The 26,983-nt window shown below is 52.8% G+C and overlaps 9 protein-coding genes across 9 annotated transcripts; 6 read left to right on the top strand and 3 right to left on the bottom strand.

Annotated features, from left to right (window-relative positions):
• Positions 1 to 81: 81 nt before the first annotated feature.
• Positions 82 to 1,653, top strand: EsH8_VI_000743 (complex I NDUFA9 subunit family protein; the record flags this gene model as incomplete). The annotated part of the gene is made up of 9 exons (XM_083271996.1): positions 82 to 209; positions 269 to 282; positions 337 to 399; positions 454 to 548; positions 612 to 703; positions 760 to 901; positions 955 to 1,113; positions 1,164 to 1,499; positions 1,555 to 1,653. The coding sequence occupies 9 exons, from the start codon at positions 82 to 84 to the stop codon at positions 1,651 to 1,653; spliced, it is 1,128 nt and encodes a 375-aa protein (XP_083127170.1).
• A 397-nt stretch (positions 1,654 to 2,050) lies between these two features.
• On the top strand, positions 2,051 to 3,195 carry EsH8_VI_000744 (protein-lysine N-methyltransferase; the record flags this gene model as incomplete). The annotated part of the gene is made up of 6 exons (XM_083271997.1): positions 2,051 to 2,082; positions 2,160 to 2,328; positions 2,421 to 2,537; positions 2,607 to 2,724; positions 2,814 to 2,885; positions 2,966 to 3,195. The coding sequence occupies 6 exons, from the start codon at positions 2,051 to 2,053 to the stop codon at positions 3,193 to 3,195; spliced, it is 738 nt and encodes a 245-aa protein (XP_083127171.1).
• A 354-nt stretch (positions 3,196 to 3,549) lies between these two features.
• EsH8_VI_000745 (uncharacterized protein) lies at positions 3,550 to 5,484 on the bottom strand (the record flags this gene model as incomplete). Its single annotated transcript, XM_083271998.1, has 7 exons — positions 3,550 to 3,651; positions 3,701 to 3,735; positions 3,788 to 3,986; positions 4,044 to 4,831; positions 4,932 to 5,042; positions 5,096 to 5,332; positions 5,400 to 5,484. The coding sequence occupies 7 exons, from the start codon at positions 5,482 to 5,484 to the stop codon at positions 3,550 to 3,552; spliced, it is 1,557 nt and encodes a 518-aa protein (XP_083127172.1).
• Positions 5,485 to 6,740: 1,256 nt separating this feature from the next.
• EsH8_VI_000746 (beta-lactamase-like protein) lies at positions 6,741 to 7,598 on the top strand (the record flags this gene model as incomplete). The annotated part of the gene is made up of 1 exon (XM_083271999.1): positions 6,741 to 7,598. The coding sequence occupies one exon, from the start codon at positions 6,741 to 6,743 to the stop codon at positions 7,596 to 7,598; it is 858 nt and encodes a 285-aa protein (XP_083127173.1).
• Positions 7,599 to 11,786: 4,188 nt separating this feature from the next.
• On the top strand, positions 11,787 to 13,861 carry EsH8_VI_000747 (Ytp1 family protein; the record flags this gene model as incomplete). Its single annotated transcript, XM_083272000.1, has 6 exons — positions 11,787 to 12,039; positions 12,096 to 12,769; positions 12,823 to 12,936; positions 12,998 to 13,189; positions 13,249 to 13,641; positions 13,700 to 13,861. 6 exons carry the CDS (start codon positions 11,787 to 11,789, stop codon positions 13,859 to 13,861), a joined length of 1,788 nt encoding a protein of 595 aa, XP_083127174.1.
• Positions 13,862 to 14,724: 863 nt separating this feature from the next.
• Positions 14,725 to 15,051, bottom strand: EsH8_VI_000748 (ribosome-assembly protein 3-domain-containing protein; the record flags this gene model as incomplete). Its single annotated transcript, XM_083272001.1, has 1 exon — positions 14,725 to 15,051. One exon carries the CDS (start codon positions 15,049 to 15,051, stop codon positions 14,725 to 14,727), a length of 327 nt encoding a protein of 108 aa, XP_083127175.1.
• A 2,251-nt stretch (positions 15,052 to 17,302) lies between these two features.
• EsH8_VI_000749 (CFEM domain-containing protein) lies at positions 17,303 to 17,798 on the top strand (the record flags this gene model as incomplete). The annotated part of the gene is made up of 4 exons (XM_083272002.1): positions 17,303 to 17,383; positions 17,453 to 17,523; positions 17,582 to 17,644; positions 17,735 to 17,798. 4 exons carry the CDS (start codon positions 17,303 to 17,305, stop codon positions 17,796 to 17,798), a joined length of 279 nt encoding a protein of 92 aa, XP_083127176.1.
• Positions 17,799 to 18,869: 1,071 nt separating this feature from the next.
• Positions 18,870 to 20,453, bottom strand: EsH8_VI_000750 (CBS domain-containing protein; the record flags this gene model as incomplete). Its single annotated transcript, XM_083272003.1, has 3 exons — positions 18,870 to 19,515; positions 19,567 to 20,033; positions 20,094 to 20,453. 3 exons carry the CDS (start codon positions 20,451 to 20,453, stop codon positions 18,870 to 18,872), a joined length of 1,473 nt encoding a protein of 490 aa, XP_083127177.1.
• A 2,741-nt stretch (positions 20,454 to 23,194) lies between these two features.
• Positions 23,195 to 26,804, top strand: EsH8_VI_000751 (importin PSE1; the record flags this gene model as incomplete). Its single annotated transcript, XM_083272004.1, has 6 exons — positions 23,195 to 23,377; positions 23,460 to 23,679; positions 23,748 to 23,923; positions 23,981 to 24,412; positions 24,468 to 26,539; positions 26,597 to 26,804. The coding sequence occupies 6 exons, from the start codon at positions 23,195 to 23,197 to the stop codon at positions 26,802 to 26,804; spliced, it is 3,291 nt and encodes a 1,096-aa protein (XP_083127178.1).
• Between the last annotated feature and the right edge of the window lie 179 nt (positions 26,805 to 26,983).

The following is a 26,983-nucleotide window of genomic DNA, read 5'->3' on the forward strand; positions in this document are numbered from 1 at the left end:
TTTCGGCTTGTATTGAAGCATTCAATTGCCAGTCAATTGGGAGGCCACCGCACTTCCTTGCAGCCGTCTCGATATTTGACAATGGCCTCCTTTCCGACCGCCGTGCGGTCAACCCAAAAGGTTGCGCACAATGTGCTGAGAAGGCAGCCCATCTCTGATATTGCCATTACCCGCACCGGCAAGCCCATCCTGCGAACCCAGGGCGGAAGGTAGGCATACCGATCAATTGCGTCTCTCGAGAGCGTTTCTGACTCGATATCACATACAGATCTTCCCTCGGTGGTACGAATAAACTCTCCCAACCGATCACGAAGCTTGTCTAAGAACGATTTACAGGACACACTGCGACTGTTTTTGGCGCAACGGGCCAGGTTGGACGATACATCGTGAACAGACTCGGTACGAACAAATTATTCGCGGACTTGTCGCCTCAACTCTGACCATTCTCAATAGCCCGTCAAGGATGTACCGTTGTCATTCCCTTCCGCGAGGAGATGGCCAAACGCCATCTGAAGGTTGCCGGTGATCTTGGACGTGTGGTCTTCATTGTATGGTTCCCCCCTCCTATACTGAGGCTTTGTGACATGTAGAGGCTAAAGGCAAGACTATAGGAGTACGACCTTCATAACACCCAGTCGATTGAGGAGAGCGTTAGGCACTCAGACGTTGTCTACAACCTGGTCGGCCGCAACTACCCCACCAAGTAGGTTTACGAGGCGATGTAACAAACGACGACATGATGGCTAAGACCGTACCCAGGAACTTCTCTTTGGAAGACGTCCATGTGGAGGGAACCGAGCGGATAGCCGAGGCTGTGGCTAAGTACGACGTGGATCGTTTTATCCATGTCTCCAGTTACAACGCCAACTTGGACTCTCCTTCCGAGTTCTACCGCACTAAGGTCAGCTGAACAAATAGCTGCGCAAACAGCCTTTCAACTAACCCTTTCTACAGGCACGCGGAGAGCAGGTCGCCCGCAGTATCTACCCTGAGACCACCATCGTGAGACCGGCACCGGTTTTCGGCTTCGAGGACAACCTTCTCCTGAAGCTTGCCAGCGTCATGAACCTTTTCACCGCAAACAACATGCAGGAGAGATTCAGGCCCGTTCACGTAAGTTTTTAATAGTGGATATTGCTTTATATAGATTCTAATACCATTAGTCTATCGACGTCGGTCAGGCTCTCGAGCTGATGCTCTACGACGACAATACGGCAGGCCAAACTTACGAGCTCTACGGCCCCCAGGAATACTCCATGGCCGAGATTGCTCAGTTTGCCGACCGCGAGATCTTCAAGAAGCGCCGCCACATCAACGTCCCGAAGTCGATTCTTAAGCCTGTTGCCGGTCTCTTGAACAAGTACCTTTGGTGGCCTACCATGTCTGCCGACGAGGTCGAGCGTGAGTTCATTGACCAGGAGATTGACGAAACTGCCAAGACCTTCAAGGATCTCGGTATTGAGCCTGGTGATATTAGCAAGTTCACCTACCACTACCTGGTAAGACTGCTCGCACTTTGTGGATTTTCAACGGCATATGCTGACTACCCTATAGCAAGGTTTCCGTAGCGCCAACTTCTACGACCTGCCCCCGGCGACGGAGAAGGAGAAGAAGGAGGAGCGCAAGTACTTGCACGTTCTCGATGACCAGTAAGCCTGGGTTCCATTTGTATGGGGGGAATGATTCTGGGCGAGCAAGTCATTTAAAGTGTAAATAGAAGTCAACTAGACAGTTGCAAAAGTCGAGGAATCCATGTACAGTTTTGAATGCACGTCGAGCATATATGATTTGTGTATCACAGACAGGTTGCGCTGTGTTGTGTTGCTGTTAGTTAGTTAAAGGGTTGCCATTCAATGATGTAGCTGATTCGTCGAGATTCATCTGGAGTTTGGCGCTCAAACTGGGTCCTTGACACAGACCATAACACTCCTCTTAAACTTACACTACAATTCTCTCACCCGATCAAACCCATCATTTCTTGACACGGTCATTTAGTTATACTCCTTTTACTCTGAGAGCCAGGCTACACCTGGTATCTTTCTTTGCCAACATGACGAACTCAGACAGCGACGATGAGCCTCTGTAAGTCTCCCCCTCACGCTCCAAATTTTTGCATCTCCACAAGCTGCAACACCACACACGGAGCTAACCTGTCTCAGTACGCTCTCCTCGCATGCCCTCGCGGCGCTGGCCCAGTTCAACGCCGAAAAAGATTCTCGCAGGGAGAAATTTGAGAAACTCAAGGCCCAGGCCGAGGCCGATGCGGCCGGAGAAGTGCCGCTGTCCATGGAAGCTTTTACCGAGGACTGGAACAAGTCGCAGTTTTGGGTACGGGGTCTAGCCTCCGGATCTGATAGGCTGTTTATGTTGCAACCTCTGCAACCTGCGGGGATTCACTGACGTTGTTAATGTGAAATTAGTACTCGGATGAGACGGCCAAGCTGTATGCGGAGCAACTTCTCGAGGGCGCCGACGAAAGTACGACCATCGCCGTGGTGTCTACGCCAAGTGTGTTCGTCGCTGTACGCAACCTACTGGTAAGCACGATTCCCAGATGAATAGGTCTGCATTATGTCATTCGGTATGTGATGACTGACCGATGGTAGAACGCACGGGACCCGAGCCAAGGACGGCCAAAGGTTGTCCTACTGGAGCACGACACGCGGTTCAACGTCTTCCCCGAATTCGTTTTCTACGACTTCCAGTATCCCTTCAAGCTCCCAGGTAAAGATCCTGCCACTCCAGAGCACATTTAAAAAGGCCAAGCCCGGTTCCATTTCATCGCGTGAATACTAACAGCATACGTGACCCAGTCGAGCTCAAGGGCACCGTCGACCGCGCCATCTGCGACCCACCGTTCCTCAGTGACGACTGCCAGACCAAAAGTAAGAGAACCTGTGCTCCACAATAAACTGTACAGGATACAGAAAGTGTCCTTTTTCTTTTTTGCTGACCGTCGGCGTAGCCGCCCTAACGGTCCGTTGGATGATGAAGCCAGACGCGGCCTCCAAGGGTCGCGTCATCATCTCCACTGGCGAGAGGATGGAGAGTCTGGTGACCAAGGTGTACAAGGCCCTGGGTGTCAAGACCGCCACATATGAACCCTCGCACGACAGAGGCTTGAGCAACGAGTTCTACTGCTATGCCAACTTCGAATGCAAGGACTGGACGTGGCGGGAGGCGCCAACGAGCTGACGGAAAGCACATCGACATCGTAGTATGTAGCTCAGTTTCACATAGCAGATCAAGATGAAAGGCTTGGTATATAATGCCGACATGAACAAGTACATACGCTATTTTCTCGCTGTTCTATACAAAGATGACTTCTTGATTTCCAGTGATTATATGCCCACTGTCTGCCATCCAATGCGTTTTTGCTTGCCAAAAGGCCCCAAGTTGATGTAAGCCCATGGTTGTTTCCAACGCCAACACGATGCTAGTCCTGACCCCTTTCGCCCCGTCCCATACTGTTGGCCACCACCACTTCCCTTCTCTGGTGGTATTATTAGTCATATATTCGGCGTGATTGGTTCCCCTTTGCGGCACTGTTTACGAAAGGGACCGTATAATGTAGAAAAGTAGGTAGGGCTGGGCGCTCAGTACGTCTGACTTGGGTGCCATTTCGACTTTGTGATCATTAAATTTGAACCACTTCTCAAGAATTAGTGGATTCTTCTAAAAGTTGAAACGGACGGCTTACCTGGTCGCCTACTCGGCAGTATGTAACGTAGTGGCCTGATAATTCAGTCAGTCAGAGGTGTCTGAGTTGAGTCACATCAACACTCACCAGTGTCGATTTCGCCAACGTGGACAACAACGCTCAACAGATCATATGTGCAGGATCTCCCTAACTCAAAAGAGTCCTTGGGGTCAGCCCCTCTGCCTCTAGTTGTATAAGGCAGCATGTTGAGCTGCAGCGGATAATTGACTACTGTATCAATCTTGGACGGAGCCCGGTCATGGCGACCTTGTTTATACTCAAATCGCTGGCGATGGCTATTAGCAAGGTTCCATGATCTAAATGGGATTCCACAACAAATTACCTTTAGCTGAATAGCAAGCACGTTGGGCAAACGCTTGATGGTAGTGGCTCGCTTCGCCTGCTGCATTGAGTTGCAATTGTGGCATCGGTATTCGCACTTGTCCGATTTAACGTACTCCTCATCGAGACACTCTTGGAGAGTCAGGCTTGGGATCTTCTGGCCTCCCTTCTTCCTCTTGTGGGAAAGGTTTTCCAGTCCAAGGCTGAGATCCAGAAACGACTGCACTGCGTTCGTGACTCCTCCGCAATTCTGGCATGTTGTAGAGCTTTGCAGCTTGCCATAGAATGTCTGGTGGATGATGCAGTTGCATGTGTGCTCGCTGCCCGTCTCGGGTCTCTTGCCATCTCCATTGCGCTCATGCAACTCCTCTGCAAGGAACTGGAAGAACTCGTGGGCATCCTGCTCCTTCGTTGTCACCAAGTTCTCGAATGCCTTCTTCTCCGAGATCCAGAATCCAGAAAGGATACTCGCTGCCGTGAATCCGTTAGTATTTTCGACGGCATAAAAGTCCTGGAACATATCGTCCATGGCGCAGCTCAAGCAGTTTGAGATGCTGCAGTCATTGCTCTGATGTCCATCGCTGAGGTAGAAGTTGCGCAACAGGGGGTTGTGAAGGAAGCTCTGCAGTACAACGTTCTGATAACATGTTGCCCCAGCATTATAAATACCGCGCAGGCCGTTTGCCTTACAAGAGGCGGCGGTGGTGTTGTTGGAGATAAACCCAGGATTGTTCACACCGTTGTCCTTTACACTATCTGAGAACATTTCATCGTGCTTCCTCTTACGGTCTATGGCCATAATTAGCTTACAATGAGACATGAAACGGGGTATGATGGGCCAAGGTGGGTAGCGACAGGTTCGAACCAATGCCTTCATTGCATGACTTACTCGAAAAGGTTCCAGTCCCCATCTTGCGCACGCGAAGCTCCTCAAGCGTAGGGTCCCAGACCAAATCATCGCAAATTTGGCAGTAGAGCGCGCCACTGCGGGAGTCGACATCTGGGATTGTTAGCAAATGCACTTCTGACTCTCTCATAATGGAACCAACATACAAAAGCGATGCTGCTTCTTTGTGCCGTGTTTCAGACGGTCGTCTTCTGTGACAATGGTCGAGCATTGTAGGCAGAGGTAGTTGGATGTGAGAGAAGTCATGACCTGGCCATCTGAGTTCTTGGACGTCTGTGGAACGATGGGCGTATGCTCAAAGATGTTCTTAAGGATCATCTTGTAGTGATGAACAGACTGGGTCGTGACATCCTGGGACTGCGACAACAACCGCTGAACGTGCTCTGCAATCTGTCAGCCTGGTTCGGACGTTCCTCGCCATTATGTCTAGTCACAAAGGCTCCTACTAACCGCAACCAAATACAGGTGTGCCAGGAATTGGCGACTTGACCTTGGCGGTCTTTGGGGACATTGGTGTTGTTGGTCGTGCAGCCATCTTGTATGTGTGCACTGTTGTAGTCGGCTACCGTCGTCGTCCGTGTTTGAATATGTCCTTGCTCAATAATCCTTTGTGTCTCTGAACATATTACTGCGGCAGTGCTTTTCGGTGCATGCAAGTTTTGGCAATTTATTGTTGGAGATGGACTAGAGACTCTCGATGTTTCGTCGACGGGCAAGGAAGGCGTCGAAGATCGGCAACGGTGGCAGCCGGGGCACCGCAGCAAGGAACTGCAGCAACAAGATCAAGATCAATTGTCAGCTTCAAGTAAATCACGAATGGGTAAATATCCGTACAACGGCAAGGAGGGGAGAGGAGAGGGGAGGGGGGCGCTGTCTCACCAGCTGAGGTAAGGTAGCTAGAGTACGTTGGCTGGGGGCAAGAGCGATTTGTCTTGGTGGTGAAGCTGTTCGAGTGGGCTCGATGGCGCAAGCTGAACGTCGAGAAGGTGCCGTCGCTTCGGGCACACAAAAGCGATCGGTCCAAAGCAGTGAAAATCGGGCCAGAAATCGCCTCGGCCTGCAACAATCGCAGACCACCTCGTAATCGTTGGGAAAGCGCAACTCCAGACTGTAGACGATCCCTGGCAGATGCAAATGCTGGAGCTGGCGGCGCGTGCACAGACAAGTTCGGTCGTACCAGCGGCCAACATGTAATAATTCCATCTTATCGGCACCTGATCGGGGTCGATGTCTTATCGATAAGAACGGCCTTATCCGCCTGCCGAGATGCCCCTGAAATCCGACTCGTTCCAGTGGTCCTGAGGAAGCGACAGGGACCGTTTTAGTGGAGTTGAGCCGGGATGGGCCACCCTGGGCCAGAAAAGGTGAGGTCACCCGCTGCGATGGATCAATGAATTTGCACCTGCCTAGAGGTACACTAGATGGTCCCGCTACCCTCACCTCAAGTCAGTGCAGGTCTGCTGAGCTAAGCCCCTGAAGACCTGTTCTGCACCGTACCTATCTAGTAAGGGTGTCCAGCTCCGATTGAACCTCGGCATTTTGGCGTCATCCCCTCGATTGCGTGCGTCTTGATGCACTCCAACCTACTTAACCCATCACGGCAAGTTCGATCTGCAGAGCAGAGTGGTCTTTTTCTCTCTCTTCAGCCGCACAAATATGACCCGGGGTCCTGTTCAAGAAGCCCTCTCCAAGTGCAACTCCAGTGCCGGTCTGTGACTAGGACGACGACACTATTCATCGGTCCACGGAATTAGAAACAATACAACTCCAACTCGCACCAGCAACAAGACAATGGGCACTAAACTTGTTTCTTTACCCGAGGTTGAGCGACTCAGCCCAGCTTGCATTCGCATTCTGGGGGGGAATCCGGGGAAGTTCACGCTGCAAGGCACTAACACGTACCTGCTCGGTCGGGGCAGCCGCCGTATCCTGATCGACACCGGTGAGGGCATACCGGCGTGGATTGCGGCTGTCAAATCCACTTTGGAGCAGGAGAAGGCTGCTGTCGAAACGGTTTTGATTACCCACTGGCACAGGGATCACCAGGGTGGCATCCAACACCTGCTGGAGCTGTCCCCAGACTCCAAGATATTCAAGAACCAGCCTGAGGAGGGCCAATTGGACATTTCGGACGGGCAAACGTTTACCGTAGATGGGGCTACCCTTACGGCTGTGTTTACCCCGGGACACACTGTGGACCACATGGCCTTCATCCTGGAGGAGGAAGACGCCATGTTCACGGCGGACAACGTGCTGGGCCAGGGGACGGCCGTGTTTGAGGATCTGGCCACCTACCTCAACAGCCTCGAAAAGATGCGGCACCTGTTCAAGGGGAGGGCGTACCCAGGCCATGGGCCAGTGATTGACAATGGGCCCTCCAAGATTCTCGAGTATATCAACCACAGGAAGGCGCGAGAGGAGCAAGTCATCCGCACTTTACGGACGACGAGGCAAGGCGGGGAAGTCGAGGGCCAGGCCAGTGGCTGGACGCCAATGGAGCTTGTCAAAGTCATTTACCATGACGTTCCGGAGGAGTTACACGTTCCAGCGAGCGGCGGGGTTATGCAAATTCTAGACAAGCTTGAAAGGGAAGACCGGGTGGCGCAGAGCAATCACAGATGGAAATTGAAGGACCGATCGTCGTTGTAGTGTAGCATGCGAGCAACGAAGGCCGGGTGGGGTAACGGACACGATGGGTTATGGCTGGGATCTCGGCTCCGAGGACAAGAGCATCGCGCGGGGGTCATGGTAAGACGTGGCATGTCATCGAGGAAGCGACTGCACGAAGCTGAAGCAATGAGACGGGAAAGCCGTACACTCTTGAGGATTTGGATCATATAACAGCCGCCTGTGCGTAGTCGGACCGCGGCCGATGTGTGTCACTGATAAGGCTGGGTTGGTTGAGAGAGCAAGGTTGGGTCAGCAAGTCAATGCGACGAGGCAGGCGACATACCCTCCGGAAGGTTCGGACAAGCAGATCTTGTGATGGAGCGGAGTTGCGGGATGACGTCCAAAGGTCGCGGCACGGGTCTTCTGGAAGAGGGTAACAGTGGAGCATCCATTCTTGGGTGGCTGGGAGGATTGTTTGACTGCTTTGGAATCTCAACCATGTATTGTATACTGACTGCTGTTTATCTTCTGGCAGCAATGGCATGGATTTCTTCCCCGTCCATCTCTGATCTGATGCACGCTTCGAATTGGGGTTTTTTATTAAATGGAGGGGTTTGGCACAACTAATATTTCCAAAAAGGACAAAAAAGGAAAGATTTGAGTTGCGATGGTCAGTTTTCTTGGTCACAAAGCAAAACAGAGAATGAAAAGGCGGTCGGCCAGTCTCTTTGGAAAAGGCGGCCAGAGCCAAGTCAAAATCTTACCCACCCACTTACTTACCCACCACCACGGCTACATTCAATGAGACGGGCGCGCACGTTATGTTGCGATGAGGTCAAAGACAACCAACCATCTACAAGTCGGGTGGAGTCGTCCCTTGTTAATGGATCCGCAGACGGGCTTTTGTTTTCTCCCTGGGTAAGTAATTTCTCTTGAAGACGGGCGCCAAAATAGCCTGGCGTGCGGCCTTCTTCCGCATGTTAGTCATTCGCCGTTACAGTCGCAGCAGCAGCAGTAACGGGACATGGAACGTCATCGCCAGGGCTTTAGGCGTCGTTGTGTGTCCAGGAATGCTGCAGCCCAATGGCGAATGTCGAGAGGAATCATGATGGCCTCGCAGTCACCGTAGCTATGCAAAGAGGGAAGAAGAGAACCCCCCATGTTGGTGCCTCGGAAAATAGAGGAACCTGGACACGTAGAGTCCTCCCCGCGTGTGCCCCAGATCTCTGGCATGGTGCATCACCAAACATATCTACATCGTCATCGACATCGTTCCTACCTTATTTGACCTCGGTCCAAGCTGAAACCTGGCGTCCTGAGCTCTTTCTAGGCATTCCGTTCTTGGACGCGGCCAATAATCTGCGACTATGCTCGAAATGCACGCGGGTGCCTACGATCCCGTGACCGATGCGCGTCGGACTTCAACTCGACTCCGGGCGGCAGCGGGCGGTAACGGGAAAAGAGGGGGCCTCACGGTAAACCTCCAGAAGTATCATGAGGTACCCACATACTGTGGTCAAAGACACCAAGTGGAGCTAGGGTAAGAGGGCGGGATCGCGACTTTGAGGGACGGATCGGAGGCAAGGGTGTCAAGTGTACCAGTGGGTTTGCACCCATGTCTAGTGGGGGTGGCCGAATACCACGAGGTTACTATGTGGTTATTCATTTTTCAAAGTTTTTCCGTTTGTTCTCCATGTTTATCGGTGCTTTCGGACATTAGTAATGCCATCCAACGACGAGACGTTTGTCTGCTGCCTTGTGTTGGCGCCCTTGTTGTCATCATCGGGTGGGAACCGCCGGAAAGGGCGCGCAGGTGTAAGACGGAGCGATACTGTACATCATACTGCCACCTTCGGTTCATGTTCATCGCAGTGCTATACAGTAGGCGAGAGCGAAATACATATTGGCTTGGGTGGTCTTCTTAACTGTCTGATTGTGCTTCCTGCTCAGTTACGGGCTCTCGGAAGCATTGCCAATCTGTGAGATTGTCGCGCTTGGAGAGGGTCGGCTTCAATTCTGCACGGCGCCTCGTGGCCACGATGGCTTCGTCTGTTTGGCTGTGGGTATAATGCGGGTTTGTAAGACAAAGTTTTTTGTAGGTAAGGTAAAGCGAGGTGATGGACGTCAAGTGGGCTGCGGCCCACGGGCGGAGGTTCGGACAAGCGACCACCAGCACTCGACTAGCGCCGTCCAGCGTCGGTACTTCGCGCTTCCCGCATCGGCCGGCACTGGACTGCTGACTATTAACGACATCCGCCCTTCTGGGTCGTTGCTTACCGCACCCACCAGAAAAAAACAAAGTAGGGATGGCCCACCATGGCATTCGTTCCGTGTGACTCAGTTGCACACCGGATGCAAACACTTGGAAACCAGAGGCGCCACAAATCCCATGCAGGAATGCGCTTACGTGGAGTGGCCGGGTGTTGTTGTCACCGCCGTCAGGGTTGATTTGCCAATGCGACGATGAGGGCGTCTCTGGGCAGCGCCGTTGGGCGGCGAGACAAGAACTGGAGGGGGGGGGATAGGATGACTTGCACCATCCAGTACCGTTGAGATGTTGCTGTACTGTATACTTCCCGGCGCTGTAACCATAGATACATCGTGTTTTCCAAGACATCACAAACTCGGGGCGGCCAGTCGGCCGTCCCAACTGGTATCCCATTGCGAACGGGGTTCCTTCTTTTTGTGCAATTTTCTTCTTATTCTCCGGATCTCGGCCGGCGCATCAACAAAGTCACGAACCAAAGGCACATCTATCCATCAATGAGCCGATCCTCAGCCTAACAGATATGAAAGAGGCGACGAAAGCAAAGTAATCAGACCACGACGTAGGGTAATTCGGCTGCAAAAGCTTGGCGAACTAGCAATGACTTTAATTATGGTTGCGCTACGTTTGTATCCACCTGAAGTTACCGCCGTTCGTCCCGGGAGGGTACAAGTCGTTACTGTGTACAGTGTATATATGGGTTGTAACACACGGTTCTTGCGAATACCCTCTTTTCATGCTCGAATACCGCGGGAGAGGCATCTACAACATTTTCATTCAAAATCCGTCGTCGGGGGGGGGGGTTTCTCCTTCTTTTTTTTTCTCCTTTTTTTTTTTTCTAATAAAGAGGAAGATGGGTGTGACAGGGTCTGGTGGCGCCACCGCTGCAGTTTTGTCGCCATTGGCACAGGGCATCAGTCGCTGCATTGCATAGGCCCCTTTTGTTGTAAACGTCACTGGCATCAGCATCAGCTATGTAGTGTACGTACGGATAGCATCCAGGGAACAGCCACGCAGCCATGCAACCAGCAATCAACACTAGCTGTAGCTCCAAATCCCCACCAGCTCCCTTTGTCCCAAAACATAAATTACAGAACGGATTTTAGGTGTAGAATCTCCAATTATGAGCCTCTCTCTCCACCACCATGTGTGAAGTCACAGTTGTACCTTCACCTCCACCACAAACTCGCCCACCCGTAGCTCGGGCCGGTGGCGGGCTGTTGCATCTTTGGAGCAACCCTGCCGCCGCGTCTTTCCATTCACTCTTCGGCGACTTCTCTTGGTCTCTGCATGTCACGCGTGGATGCCTCCGGAACCCTCGGGATCGAGCTTTGAATTTTTGGTGGTCCAGGACTTACACACAACCCTGGTGTTCTTAGCCTTGCCTCGCCTCGCCCTGCCGAGAACCACGTTGGCTCTCTCTCGCGCCTTGCCACGTTCTTTTTTAGCTCCGAGGTACACATCGTGCATCTTTTCTATCCATCCGAGAGGCCAGCGGGGAGACGCGCATGGGCTGGCCTGGCTGCCCAGAGACTGGCCATGTCATCGCCATGTACCGACCCGACTGCCTCCAAGAAAGCCGTAGCTGACGTACCAGTTACCTTGGTGACCTTGCCTTACCAAGGCTCTCGTCGCAAGGATTTCTCTCGGCCTCCGTTATGGTGCTGGCGCCGGCGTTACCTCTCCTGCAGGACCCTCCACTTGCCGTTGAGCATATGTAACCCGGCCTCGCTCTGTCCAGAGCATTTTGGAGCTCGCCCTCCTATCTCCTTTACTTAAACGCATGTAAAGCTGCAACGAACAATTTGCATACTTCTACCGGACTCTCCACTCCTCTAATAGACCCTAGAGAATCTTGGGATACTCTTTTGCGCCCCCCTCGAACCAGATCGCTGCCCTTCTGCTTGGCTTGCGCCAGCGCTGCCCTTCTTCAGCATACATCGGTCGCGAATAGAACCTTAATGAAACCATCAATCAAGCAGCTCACCACTTCCGTGGTGTTGGGCCTGGTGCCTCTGGTTCTCGCACACGGCGCAAACGAAAACGGCGGGGACAGCATGAACATGGACATGGACATATCTCACGGCGCAGGCGGGTCGAAGCCCGATCCCGACAGCTACCCGCCAACGTATTTTGCGCTCGCCGACCATGCAGGACTGATTTATGCGCACATTGTAGCAATGGTGCTTGCATGGGTCTTTGTACTGCCAGTTGGTAAGTCTGCCAAAACAATGCCGAGAAAACCATGCCGGCTTACACGCGACTCGTAGCTGTCATGCTCTCAATAGCACGCTCGAGGTATACACTCGCGCTGCAGTTCGTATTCCTCGCCGCAAACGCGTTGGGTGTGCTGCTGGGAACCATTTACAATAATAGCACCCCTGACCTCTACCCCAACAATGCGCACCATAAACTTGGTTGGCTCGTGACCTGGGTTGTATTGGCGCAGGTCTTGATCGGTTTGTTGGGGAGACTCGCGGGCGCCTTGAAGAACGAGAGCCGCGAAACAGCCAACAAGAGCGAGTATCAATCCTTCATCCCGGTTTCAACTGCCGCCATGGCCGAGCACCACCGAATTAACGAATCTCGGTTTACCCACGAGTACCGGCTTTCCAATGACAGCGGCCAGGGCACCGAACCTTGCACTGAATCGTTGCGGAGCCACTCCCGTTCGTCGTCCAACGAGGTGTCACCGCGCATTTCCGACGCCCACCGCAAAGAGTACATTGAGGGTGATGACGACCTTGAAGACGGTCTGCCCATGCCTATGCCCAGCAGCAGAAACGGCAACAAGTCTAATTCAATCTTTGTCAAGGTGGCGGGCAAGATTTCCTCTCGCATCTGGACGATACTCCTCTCCGTCTACAACTTCATCGACCGGGTTATTCTGCTTCTCGGCTTTGTTGCGCTGTGCCTGGGCATCATAACCTACGGCCGCTTTTTTGTAAGTGACAAATTTGTGTTGCGCCGTTGGGATCAGGTGCTTATTTTGTGTAGGAGGGCAACGGAATCTTCAGCGGCCTTGCGCACTGGGTCAAGGGTGGCATCTTCTTCTGGCTAGGCTTGTTGACTCTTGGCCGATGGACCGGCAGTTTTGGCGAGCTCGGATGGGTAAGTTCGCAGCCCATTGCTGACTGTTGCCGGATCCGGCTTGCTGACTTTGGCTCCGCAGGCGTGGAACGTTCGACCGAAGCAGGCCGACGGCAAATGGCGACCCTCGGCCGAGTTTGTCGAGAGCGCCCTCATTTTCGTATACGGCTCGACCAACATCTTCCTCGAGCATCTTGGGAACTGGGGAGGTAATTACAGCGCGCAAGATTTGGAGCACATCTCCATCACTGTTCTCTTCATAGGCGGTGGATTAGTACGTTTTCCGTGGATTAACCCGGCGGCCGAACAAATTGGCTAACAAGGTGATGACAGTTCGGCATGCTCATTGAGTCGAGTCGCGTACGAGACCTCCTGAATGCGTCCGTCGTCGATGCTGCTGTTATTGCGCCTGAGCGAACCTACGATGAGGAAGAACGAGAGACTCTCCAACCGCCGAAGCAATACGAGTTCTCCATCAACCCGATTCCGGCTCTAGTCATCCTTCTATTGGGGTTCATGATGAGCTCCCACACGCAGCACTCGATGGTTTCAAGTATGGTTCATAAGCAATGGGGTAACCTTCTCACTGGTGCTTCTTTTGCTCGTGGATTCACGTACGTAATCATGTACTTGAAGCCTCCCCGATCGGTTCTGCCCTCCCGCCCTCCTACCGAGCTCCTGGCTGCCTTTGGCTTGATTTCCGGAGGCATCATCTTCATGGCAAGTGTAAGTCACAACTCGAACACACATACCCGCCAATTGGCAAAGGCTCACATATTCTTAGGCTAGCGACACAGTCGAGGGTATGGAACACTACGATCTGGATGCCATGTTTATGTATACGGTAACCATGGGTTTAGTGGGGGTTCTGATGGCATGGACGGTCATTGTCCTGGCTATCAAAGGTTGGGCGGTGCGCAAGGAGATCGGAAGGCAGTCGAACTGACTTGACAAATAAGGCAATGTGGGAGGTGCCCATCTGATGGTCACTTCAATAATGTGAGAGGCTGCGTGGAATGGCATGGCAACGGCGCAATGATGGAAACATGATGAGTGAGTGCGACAGATAGGATCCGCGGCGCTTGCTAGAGCCTCGGGGGCCCTGTTGTTTTTGGTTCTTACACTTAGAGATACCCTTATGACCCGCTGACCAACTGATGAAAGGTCGCTCTAATATCAATTGAATTACTACATTTCTTGGTTTTGTGATGAGCATCGGCCGGGGGGGGGGGGTGTTGGCAGCTCGGGTTACAATACACAGCACACCGCCGTAAAACGTCTGAGCAGCACAAGTCGAGAACGAAGTTGATTCCCTCTGTTGCACTGCTTTCCCATGTAAAATTGTTGTTATTGAAGCCTCCCTGCACCGCTTTGGTATCTTTGCCACTGGCTATATCTCCCCATTCACCCCCTAACTTTCCTCCCCAACTCCGTTGGGCCACGCAGCGCTTCTTACACATTTTGGTCTGTTCCCCGGGGGCGGTCGAGACGAGCGAGACCTCTTCCCAAGAGGCGTGAACACAAGTCTGCTGGCGAGGTTTCTAGGGTTTCAGATAGCAAGGGTGCTTATCTTGTCAATGCTTCGTATTAGCCGTCCGAGTCAGACCTTTGCCCGTGTGGTTTTTGTCGTCGGTCCTCTGAGTGCGACTCCCATGGCATATCGAGAGTCTTTAATGCTCCGTATCGTACTGAGCTTCCTCCAGCTGAGCTGAGTCTCCGACCTCTCCTTCTCATCGCCATTATCGACTAGGCGCGCATCGAACTTTTCACCTGAGGCATCTCTTTTGGTTCCCTAAGACGGAAACAGCCTCAACCAGAAGTCTTCTTCTTCTTCTTGCTCTTTTCCTTCTTACTGCTGCTACCGGCGTTCTTTGACCCATCCATGTCCACGTCTTCATCGTCGACAGTATCGACACCAGTAGCAGCAAGGGTAGCAGGGCGTGCAACCCGCTCCTGATCCTTGGCCGAGTACAGTGCAATCCCCTGCTGCAGGGCGTGCACCAGGAAAGGAAACGACTCTGCCTTGAAGTCGTCCGCCTCGCGGACCTTGTCGAGATCCTCGGCAAACTCTTGGGTGGTCCGCTGGAGATAGAAGGCGGTGAATTCCTGGGAGGCGGAAGTAGTGGTTTGGGCCATGACGATTCTTTCAGGCGGCTAAGCGATGGAAAAAGGTTAAGTTCCGAGTTTTTACGTCTTTTAGAGGCTTATTTTTAGTTCAGTAAAGTTGGAATGTTTTGAAGTAGGGGTTGGGTGTAAGTCTTGGGGGAATTTGCAGATGAGATGGATTGTGAGATCTTCACTGTGAAAGTTTTGAAACACAGTGTATTACTTACAGTGTTATAATAGTTAAACACAGTACCACCCCATCGTTAATTGCCAGCCACCGAACCATCTCAGATTGCCGATGCTCTGAGTAGTTGTCACTGCAATAGTTCGCACTTTTTGTGGTTGAATACCTTGTGAGTATGAAGCTGAAGACACCATGATGCCCGCCATGTATTCAGCTCGTAGACTCTCTGCTATTCCAATCCAATGATGGCTAGGTCTGTAGAGGGGTTGTGGTCCAGAATGTGTATCCACATCCGATATGGTGTAGTGGCCAACATGATGCCCTCTCATTAACTTGAAAGGTTAGGCATAGCCCCGAGTTCGATTCTCGGTTTCGGAACATTTTGTTTTTTGCCCATCCCATTCGTTCAAACCTCTTTTTTTTTTTTGCATAGGGATTCCAATCGTCTGTCTCTTCTTCACTTTCCACGGTAGTTTGATTTGGAATGTTTTCCGGTCAAATAGGCATCTTTACTGGTTAGTCCATCTCCCTAATACTATTGAAGCGCGATGTCCGAGCTGAGCATACGAAGCAGCATCAATACTCGCCAGGGACCCACTTTCCATTCTAGATGGTATAGACATCCCGACCCTCAACTGAGTGCGAACTGCGTGCGGCCCCCAGCTTCCCAAAGCAGCATTCAACTGCCGACGCGGGGAGCTTAGTCTGTCAGAGACCCCCCCCCCTGTAGAATTCTCTCTGAAAGGGAACATTGTCGGCGGGTGACCGGTTACAGACTGGTTTGCATCCATTGGTTTTAAATAATGGTTTAGGATAACGGTCCATTGCTCTCGTAAATGAAAGTCGTAAAAGACATGTTCGCACCATCAGATGCTTTCTCGTAGCATTCAAACGACATCACACCTCGGTAAGCCACTTGTATGAGCTCTTCCCGCTGCTCGTCTTTTCCCGATGCTTCCCCCGATGCAGGAACTCGTCCTTGGCCACCTCCTCCGACTGCAACATCAACAAGTGCCCGTGTCGCATTCTTCCCCGCAAACCCCGGATTTCGAGCCCCAAGCGGGGACAGAGACCACCTCCCTATCCGGGTTCCTAACAGGGACGATCCCATCCACGATGTGCCTGGCTGATGTTTACTTTCTCGTGTGGCCTGTGTTGTCACTGCGTTAGATGAACCGTTACTGTTCCCTTTTGTCTATACCCCCCCACCCCCCAACTTCCCGCAGTGTAACATCGGTCGAGATGGCTGGTGTCGGAGACGACTTCATGACCAGGTTAAACTTGCGCCCAGCACGAATGCCGTTGCTTAGCTGGCTTGCCTATTGGCGTTCTGCCATCTCGGGGATTCGATGCTTCAGTGAACAGCGTGGCAAACCCAACTCACAAGGCAGCAGTTGCACACTATAATGGCGATGGTAGATCAGGAAAAGGTGCTTCAGCCTCTGGCTGCTTTTCATCACATGGTAATCAACGAGTGGACCTGTATGTACTACAAGCTCGTTGAGAAATCTAGTGGGTCTTGCATATTGAATCTGAGCCTAGTCCAGCTCCGGTATACCCATTCGGCTTCAACACCATTGCCGGGCTATACTCACCTAACTCTAGATCAAGAGCTCAGGCATTTTCTCCGTGAACCCATGGTGCTCCATTTGGCAATGTCACCGGCCTTGCCCTGGTTCTGGGATGTCACATCCGCCTGGGGTTGCGTCTGCCGGTGATGACCATCTTGGCAACCTTCTCCTTTCCGTAACCCCGCCTTCGTCATGTAATTCGGCTTCATGTGAAGGTCATAAGTAATATTTTCAGGAGGAAGCGTCAGAGTCCAGAGCCGGGCGGTTAGAATAGGTGGGCCGAAGATGGATATGCTGTTGGGTGACAGGGGCGTTCTGCTTGACGGAAGAGATCTCATAGCAGAGTAATGATGGAAAGGGGAAAGAGGATGGCAGTTCAACCTGAAGCACTTGGCGTGTATATAAACCTACCCTTCTTCCCTGGATGTCGTGATTGATCCCATTGATTACACAACACCATCCCTGAATACATCCATATATTTACATCGTCATCAACCTGCCGGGCACATCTTATACCTTCGGAAACATGGAGTTCAAGACCGCCGCCATTGCCTTCTTCGCCAGCATTGTCGCTGCCCAAGACCTCTCCCTCCTCCCGGACTGCGCTGTATGACACTCTGTGCCCTTGGGTGCACCCCGTTCTCGCAGATGGCTGACAAGAACCCCTCAACTACAGCGCCCTTGTTTTGTTGACAACTTCCCCGTCTCGGGCTGTGCCTCGGACACCGACTTTGCTTGCATTTGCGCGTGAGCTTTTCCATGCCCATAAGATATCACATCATCATAATGACATATGAGCCTCCAGCTCCACCGAGTATAACAACGCTGTCACTGCCTGCGTCCTGGGCGCATGCGAGATCTCTGACGTGTAAGTTCAAACACTACCTCCCATGAGCCTCTTGAAGACGGAACCCCTTATAGATGGAAGCAAGAAAAGCAGCTAACGTTGTCTAAACAGCCTTGCTGCTCTCAACTGGGCTACTGAGACCTGCGACTCCGTCGGCGTTCCCTTCAGGATCTGAAAAAGTAAAACGTCGCCATTAAGGCTATTCTTGATGAGGTCGGGTTCAATAGGATGGGGGCTCTGGACCTGTCTACGATATACACATGTATATACATTAACGGATGACTTGGGCTCTAGTACACATCGTACTTGAAATTCAATAATGGCAGTCTAATCGAAAACGTCTTCGCACGTAGAAATGAGTATGGCTCAAACCAGTATTGAACCGTGTCCATTGAAGCCCTTCTGATGAAACCGCCATTCGCTCCACCAAGGGGGTTGTGTCGACGGCGTCGAAAATCGTTACTCGTGCGTTTGAGGACTCAGAAATAGCACACTTGACAAACGAGAAAGCCTACAGACAAAGGTGACGGCTTACATGGCGGAACTTACACAGGTCTTCTGTACCGACACATGCGGCCATGCTATATATAATCTGGGCGCGTCAGAGAACGCCGGCAAGCAAGGATGAACGCGGCTCCAAGACCGATCTATCAGCACACCTGCCTCTGCGCAAAGAACGAGAGAAAGTGAAGCAGAACCGTGTTTTAGTCGTAGTGTTCGAAGGTATTAAGGTGATGGACGAACGTGGATCAGGCTGAGGAGTTTGAAAGGTCAGTTGTGGTGATGGCTACTATTGCACAGCCACGGGCAGATTCTCCGCATGTCGTACGAACTATTACTAGTTCAATGACCCAACGTTTGATTATCCGTCCTACAGAACGAAGCGTTTGGCTTATTCAGTTGCTGTATCACCCCTGCCACCGGTGCCAGTACACCGGACCAACAAACGTGGCCCAGGTAGGCACCAACCAGTGGACAAAGGTCACGGCATGGGGTTTCATCCCATGTGCCATGGCTGAGCGGCATAATGACCCATACAGATCCCAAGTATTGAGCATGCCATCTATTGTTGCCCTCCCTAATTGGGCTAATCTGAAGTCCCGGCCGTCTAACGAAAAGCATAAACTTCAGCAAAATTATGCTCTGTCAAGTGACCCCCATGCGGCGAACCCACAAAACGCCGTTCATAAAAAGCTCATAAAGCTCACCACTAAGGCATCCCCAGAAGGGCAACACTGAATTCCATTCACCGACGCAGGTCGAGACTCGCTCTCGACGAATCGAGGCTCGGCCGGATGGAGCTGCTCGAGCTCCTGCGACGCCGCGCTCGCTGCTCGCCCGGATCAGATGGCCGCAGACCCGACGACTTTGCAAACATGTTCAGAATGTCGGTTAGCGAAATGACACCGGTCAGACGCCCGGAGAGATGGGCGCCAGGCATGGCCGCAGCAGGGACCACGTTGTGCACCTGGGTAGGGAGGGGCGACTGTGGCACTGAGCCCGAGCCCGGTACCAGCACCGTTGAAGTCGTAGGAGCCAACAAAGGAGTCGCCGGGGCGGACGGGGACGGGGATGCCGACTCAACCACCCACATACGATGAGACTGGGTTGCCACAAGCTTTGCAACAGTATGTGCCAGTGTCGAATAGGGGTTCACGTAGAAAACGGGAAAGGAGTCGCGGCCGTGCTCAACGCCACGCTCGCCAAGAATGACGGAGATAAAGTGCATGCAAGTCGACTTGAGCAGAGGCGCATCGGCAGCGTTGGTCAGGTGCTTGACGTCTACGGTGGAAATATTACCCACGACATTATGGCCGTTGTCAATGACAGCGACACTCGTCAGTCCCTCGGCGTTCATCAAGGCCAGCGCGTCACCCAACGTGCTGTCCGAGCTGCAAGACGTTAGTCTCCCAAGCAGAAGGGGAAGAAATGGAAAGCCCTACTTGACAGCGACAATTTGTTTTGTCCCGATACCGAGGTCTCTCAGGATTACGGGGTATAGTCTGTCTATAGCAGGGAAATTGATGCCCTCGTTCCAGAAAAACTCGACCAGCTTCAGCTGGCTGAGAATACCGACTACATCACCCGCGGGGCTGGTGATCAGCACACGGTGGATGCCGCTGCCAAATACCTCAATGGCCCGGTCCAACGTCTCGTCGAATGGAAGAGTGATGAGCGACTCCTTCCTGCACAGGGGTTGAATATCGCGCAGAGCTATGCGAGCGCCATCTCGGGCCTTTGTCACAATGTCATCGTAAATTGCGACCTGCTCTTCGTCAGGCCTTGCCAATCCGACAACAATCAGCAGGTAGGTGTTGAGGTCGTTGTAGTCGAAGGTGGAAACGGCGGTTTTGGCCGAAGCATCTTCTCGGATAAGGACGACGTTGGACGGGCTATGCTTAACCAAAGTCTATCATAATGTTGTCAGAAACAGTCCTTGACGGGTTCGAATACGGGCAGGGCAACAGACCATGGAGGCTTCCTCAACACTAGTGTCCAAGGTGACCCATTTGAAGTCATCCTGGGCCACGAGTTCGTTGACAGAGATATCGCGCCAGTCGCGGCCGGCAAAGCGCGGATTAGCGTGCTTGTTGGCGGCAGGGGGATGGTTGAGAAGCTCTTGGACGGCGGCTTGGGTGAAAGAGGGGTGACGCTGGGCACGAGGCGAGCCAGGTGCGTTCCTCAGATTCTCGGCGAAGCTCTGGCGATGCGCGTGGACATGAGTGGTCTTGTGCAGGTTTGTCTGGGAAGGAGTTCGCTGGGGAACAACTGGGGGCGATGTGGCGATGGCCTCGTCATTTGGCGACCCGGACGCCGCTGTTGTGTCCATGGCTCTATTTGGAGAGGCAGTCTTAGTTCTATTCGGGTTTGTTCTATTCGGGAGCGGAGTTGTTGTAGATTGAGGCGGGTCTTGGAGACAATGTTCTCGATTGCAGTGTTCTCGCCTCTGGAAACTTCGGCTCACTAGTTGTATGGAAGCTTCAAAATCAATCAATTCAATTCCTTTTCCAAAAGTATCTTGCTTTGCTGGATCAAGCGCGTGTGCGTGGTGGCTGAGCAGATTGTTGACGAGGCGCCGAGAGACGAAGAGGTCGATGGTCGGCTGATTGCACTTGAGAGCCGCAGCTGGCCAAAGAAGCTACGGCGCCTTACGTGTAGTAGTAATAGTAGTAGAGCTATGGATCGCAATTGAGGGGCTGCGGTAATCTGATGGATCCGACAGCGACAGGGAGTGCCGAATGTGACATGTGGTTCAGTAAACTTCAGTGTCCCGCGAACAACGTCACCATTGGATGAGACTGAGCCCAACTCGCACAAAGAGGCTAGAATGCTTGATGTTTCGATATCGGATGATGTGGCATTTGGGAAGAACAATTTTGGACGTAATTTGAATAGGATGCAAAGTGATTACTTGCCAGAACCCTCTCAACGACCAAGACACCGATGACACCTCCAGCGAAGGGGGGAAAAAGGAAAAAGGGAGGGGTGAGGGGTCGGAGCTCGCTAAACCTGTGCTGCGAAGCACCCCCGGTGTTGTGTGGAGGAATAGCCTGGGCTACGCTAAAGGTCGTAAACCGTGGCATTGCTTCACCGCGGAGACACTGCGCTGGGCGAGTTGGGGCGCTGAATTATGAGGAAACCCCGATGATGGAAGTACCGGTAGAGAGCTCTTCAGGCCAGCCGAGCCTCTAAGAGCTCAGAGAAAGGGAAGGCAGGTACGTACCTCTCATGTACCCCTCATTTGACACACTGGGGGTTGACTGGCTCTTTCCTTCACACGACCCGCTTTTCCGGATTGGAACGGACCAGAGACGGTCCGGTGCCCCTCCCGCAAACTGGCTGCAGCCGCCCCTATTGTTGCATATACTGTGTAAAAGTGCTGGGCTGAAAGTGCGGATGAAGAATTCAAACTTAGCCAACGTGTCGCCCTAGATTAGGTGACGGCAACTACCGGCTGCAGCTCCCTGGAAGCTTACACTCCGCGGGACGTCTCTCGCCCGCTCCATTGCCAACGTCATCTGGCTAATGTATGCATTGTGCGTCGTTCTGTTGTTTCGAGTTGTCCTTCGGCATTGACAGTGACATATCATAAAGCTGTCATATATGTTGCCTAGAAGTTTACTACATCCAGGCAACCATTGCCCCAAGAAAACAGGGTTACGCCAAACCTCAAGGGCACGCGGGACTGTAAGATGGAAGCGAGAGGCTTTGTTCGGGAATTAGCTTATGGCGCGACTTTGCGCCCTCGATGCCACCACTGGCCCAGGGGAGCAGCTTGAGCGGAATGCAAGGGATCTCAAATATGGATGGATTTCCTTGTTCAATGTGAACCTTCCAACCTCATGCATTAGATCTTCTGCATGGTGTAGCTTGCCAGAAAGAATTATTTCTTTTTGTCTTGTGGGCGTATAAATTTTTGGTATTTTGATATTTTGCTTTACGGCCTCTTGTGTGCCTCTCGTCATTTGTCTCTTCCTGTGTCCCATCGTCTAGCCGACGGACTGTCCCGACATATCTCATTTTTGGGATATTACCAGAAGCAACATAGACCCCCGGTGGCATCTGTGGTGCCACGCTTCTAGTCTAGTTTGGCATGTCGTGGCATGCCAACCAACGGTTTACTTGGTAACAAAAGAGACAAAGCTATGGGCGACGTGGATGCGGGAATAGATGATCTTTTTTCCGTGTCTCTTTCTTTTGAAGAAAGCAAGATGAAAACAATCAATTTCCAGGGGGCGGACCTCTCGTATCATGTGAACAAAATAAAAATAAGAATTAGACGGGGCCGACATTGACAGGTCGAAAACCGCGGTACCTCAACAAGAGTATAGTTACAGTACCTTGAGGCAGCAAAGGTACCTCTCTACCTAGCTGCCCTGCTGCTGCCATGCTGCAATTAGCCAACGTCGAACTATCAGTGGAGAGCAATATTCACAAGCAATGACAGCCAGTCAAATGTCCAAGCCACTAACAATTTAATACACCACCAGCAACACACACACCACTTGTTGATCGGACCAGGCGCAGCCCCTCCCACCGCGGTTCCGTGCAGTACACATTCAGCGGGCGGTTTGTGAGCGGAGCACAGCAAGAGCCCCGCCAAAAACCTACCAAAATTATTGACATTTTTTGCTTTCCCCTCCACGGCAGAACCCCCCAGTCCCTCACCATCGTGGGCTTGCTGCCTCACTTCCTGACTCCTGCAACAAGTTCCTTTGTTATTTTTGCTACACCCTCTCTCTCTACTACTGTTTACTTGAAGCAGATCGTGCCACTTACGACAAGTCTCTCCATCTAGTAGACTGTATCTACCCGCGTTTCTTCCTATCCTCGTCCGACACGCGTTCGCTTACTCTGGCGCACCAAGGGTAGAGAGACACTTGGGCTAAGCTACCGAAACGAGGAAAAAAAGTACCCCTCAGAACAAAACACGCCGACTCTTATCCGCCTTCCCCCCCCACGTCACCCTCCTTCGCGCTCCGACAACATCCCACCGCCCCTGCTGTCTTGGGGCTGGTATTAGCAAAATAATCGACTCGATAACGATCACCACCCGTCACAGTCGCAATCATGTCGGTGCTCCCCCCAGACGTCCACGCAGAGCTGTCTCAGCTGCTGCAAGCTCTGCAGTCTCCAGACAACTCCGTTCGGACACAGGCAGAAGAACATCTTCAAAACAACTGGTTTGCCAACCGCCCCGAGGTTCTGTTGATGGGCCTGGCCGAGCAAATCCAAGTTGGCGCCGATGCTTCGGTAGGCTTCCTCTGCGCTCTGTTTTTCTAGCCCTCCCCTGCCCCTCACACTGCTGTCTCGTGCTAACCATACCGCCTTTCAGATACGTTCCTTTGCCGCAGTCATTTTCCGAAGAATCGCCTCGAAGAGCCGCAAAAATGAGCGCGGCGAGCTTGTCGACATGTTCTTGTCCCTATCCAAGGACCAGGCTGCCGTCATTCGCCAGAAGCTTCTCGAGAGCCTCGGCGGCGATTTCCAGCGTGCGGTGCGGAATAAAATCAGCGACGCTGTCGCCGAGGTTGCAAGACAATACACTGAAAACAGTACGTCGCCGATGTCCATATACTACCCCAGACGCTTTCCGGAAGCCCTGAGTCTGACCCCATGGCAGATGATTCCTGGCCCGAACTGCTGGGAGGTCTTTTCCAGCTCAGCATTGCGCCCGACGCTGAGAAGCGCGAGACTGCGTTCCGCGTCTTCGCTACTACCCCTGGTGTTATTGAGAAGCAGCACGAGGATACGGTTATCCAGGCCTTTCAGAAGGGCTTCAAAGATGATTCTGTTCAGGTATGACAGCCCCAGCGAGAGCCCCTATCCGACACAAACCAGCTGACTTGCAACAAGGTGCGCCTCGCCGCTATGGAGGCGTTCGCAGCCTTCTTCAGAAGCTTGGGAAAGAAGGCGCAGCCTAAATTCTATCCTCTTATTCCCGATGTCCTGAACATCCTACCGCCAATCAAGGACAGCCACGATTCCGAGGACCTTAGCAGCGCCCTTGTCGCACTGATCGATATGGCCGAGACGGCGCCCAAGATGTTCAAGCCCCTTTTCCACAACCTTGTCCAGTTCAGCGTGTCCGTTATCCAAGACAAGGAACTCGATAACCTCTGCCGCCAAAATGCGCTTGAGTTGATGGCCACTTTCGCCGACTATGCGCCCTCGCTATGTCGGAAGGATGCCACTTACACGAATGACATGATCACGCAGTGCCTGAGCCTTATGACCGACCTTGGCGAGGACGATGATGATGCCGCTGAATGGCTGGCTTCCGATGATGTAAGTAGCTGTTGTGTGTTTGGCAGACCGTGTTTGGATTCTGACTTTTATCCAGTTGGACCAAGAGGAAAGCGACCAGAACCACGTTGCGGGAGAGCAATGCATGGACCGACTTGCCAACAAGCTTGGTGGCCAGACTATCCTGGCCCCGACCTTCAATTGGCTCCCTCGAATGATGACCTCTATGGCTTGGAGGGACAGACATGCGGCACTTATGGCTATCTCTGCCATATCCGAAGGCTGCCGCGAGCTCATGATCGGTGAACTCAGCCAAGTCCTTGACCTTGTTGTTCCTGCGTTGAAAGACCCGCATCCTCGTGTGCGCTGGGCTGGCTGCAATGCACTGGGCCAGATGAGCACTGATTTTGCCCCCAAGATGCAGACCGACTACTACGCTCGAGTTCTCACTGCCATCATCCCGGTCCTCGAATCTCCCGAAGCCCGCGTTAAGTCGCATGCCGCTGCTGCTCTGGTTAACTTCTGCGAGGAGGCCGAGAAGTCTATCTTGGAACCTTACCTTGATCAGCTGCTTGCTCATCTGTTCCAATTGCTGCAGAATGAAAAGCGCTACGTTCAGGAGCAGGCTTTGTCAACTATTGCGACCATTGCCGACGCCGCCGAAGCCGCATTCTCCAAGTACTATGACACCCTGATGCCGCTGCTCGTCAGCGTTTTGCAAAGGGAGAATGAGAAGGAGTTCCGCCTCCTCCGTGCAAAGGCCATGGAGTGTGCCACTCTGATCGCTCTGGCAGTTGGCAAGGAGAGACTTGGTCAGGATGCCATGACCCTGGTCCAGCTGCTTGCATCCATCCAGCAGAGCATTACGGATTCCGATGACCCGCAGGCCCAGTATCTTATGCACTGCTGGGGCCGCATGTGTCGAGTCCTCGGACAAGAGTTCCTTCCCTTCCTGCCGAACGTCATGCCTCCTCTTCTCGAGCTCGCTAGCGCCAAGGCCGACATTCAGCTTCTCGATGATGAGGACCAGGTCGAACAGATTCAGCAGGAGGACGGCTGGGAGCTCGTTCCTCTAAAGGGCAAAATGATTGGTATTCGAACTAGCACCATGGAGGACAAGAACATGGCCATCGAGCTTCTGGTTGTGTACGCTCAGGTTCTTGAGGGCAGCTTCGCGCCGTACGTGGCTGAGATCATGGAGAAGATTGCCCTTCCGGGTCTCGCCTTCTTCTTCCACGACCCTGTCAGATTCATCTCGGCCAAGCTGGTGCCGCAACTCCTCAGTTCCTACAAGAAGACCTACGGTAGCCCCTCGAACGAGCTCAACGGACTTTGGGCGGCGACCGTGGACAAACTGCTTGAAGTACTAACGGCAGAGCCTGCTATTGACACACTGGCAGAGATGTACCAATGTTTCTACGAGTCTGTTGAAGTTGTTGGCAAGGAGTGTCTCTCGGCAGATCACCTCTCCCGCTTTATCGACTCGGTTCACTCTGCCATTGAGGACTACAAGGACCGCGTTGCTCAGCGTCTCGATGACAAGGAGGGCGCGACGGCAGAGGATGCGGAAGACGAAGCCGACGATGTTTTGTTGGCCATTGAGGACGACCAGACGCTCCTGTCTGATATGAACAAGGCCTTCCATGCCATCTTCAAGAACCACGGCGCCGCCTTCCTCCCGGCGTGGGAGCGCTTGTCGAGCACCTACGAGGGTTTCTTGAAGTCGGATGACCCCACGCAGCGCCAATGGGGTCTCTGCATCATGGACGATGTGCTCGAATACTGTGGCCCTGAGAGCCAGCGGTATGCCAACTACATCACCCAGCCCCTGGTCGATGGCTGTAGGGACTCCTCGCCTGCCATTCGACAAGCCGCAGCCTACGGCATTGGTGTGGCTGCGCACCGCGGCGGTGCTCCCTGGGCTCAGTTCCTGGGCGGCGCCCTGCCCTTCCTTTTCCAAGTTACGCAAGTACCCGATGCACGAAACGAGGACAATGTTTACGCCACCGAGAACGCCTGTGCCGCCATTGCCAAGATTCTCCACTACAATGCCAGCTCAGTGCAGGACCCCAACAGCGTTGTTGCACAGTGGATTGAGACTCTCCCTGTGACAAACGACGAAGAGGCAGCGCCTTATGCTTATGCCTACCTCGCAGAACTGATTGACCAGTAAGTCAAATGTCAAATAAGCAGGCCTCCATACTTTAGCTAACTTGTGATCTCTAGACGTCACCCGGCTGTTCTTGGCCAAGCTGGCAAGGTTTTTGTATTCACTGCGCAGGCTCTGGAAGCGGACACTCTCCAAGGACAAACAGCAAGCCGCGTAGTGGCCGCCATCAAGGCCCTCCTGTCTCAAGCGGGAGTGGACCCCACGCCGCTGCTGCAGCAATTTTCCCCCGAGGGACAGCAGACCATCACGGCGTACTTCTCTTAGGTTGTTTGATGGATGAGTTTTGTATGGAAGAACCTTCGGGGAAATCCAGCGCCGGGTGGAACACCACGGCGAGGTGTCGTATTAGAGGGGGAGCAGTCGATGATACCACAGGCACCGAAATGAGAAAAAAGTCCCCTGACACAAGGACAGCACTGGGCTTGGATAGCTGCCTCGCCAGA

This window comes from Colletotrichum jinshuiense, chromosome 6 (genome assembly GCF_051148585.1).
Source record: "Colletotrichum jinshuiense chromosome 6, complete sequence".
NCBI lineage: Eukaryota > Fungi > Ascomycota > Sordariomycetes > Glomerellales > Glomerellaceae > Colletotrichum > Colletotrichum jinshuiense.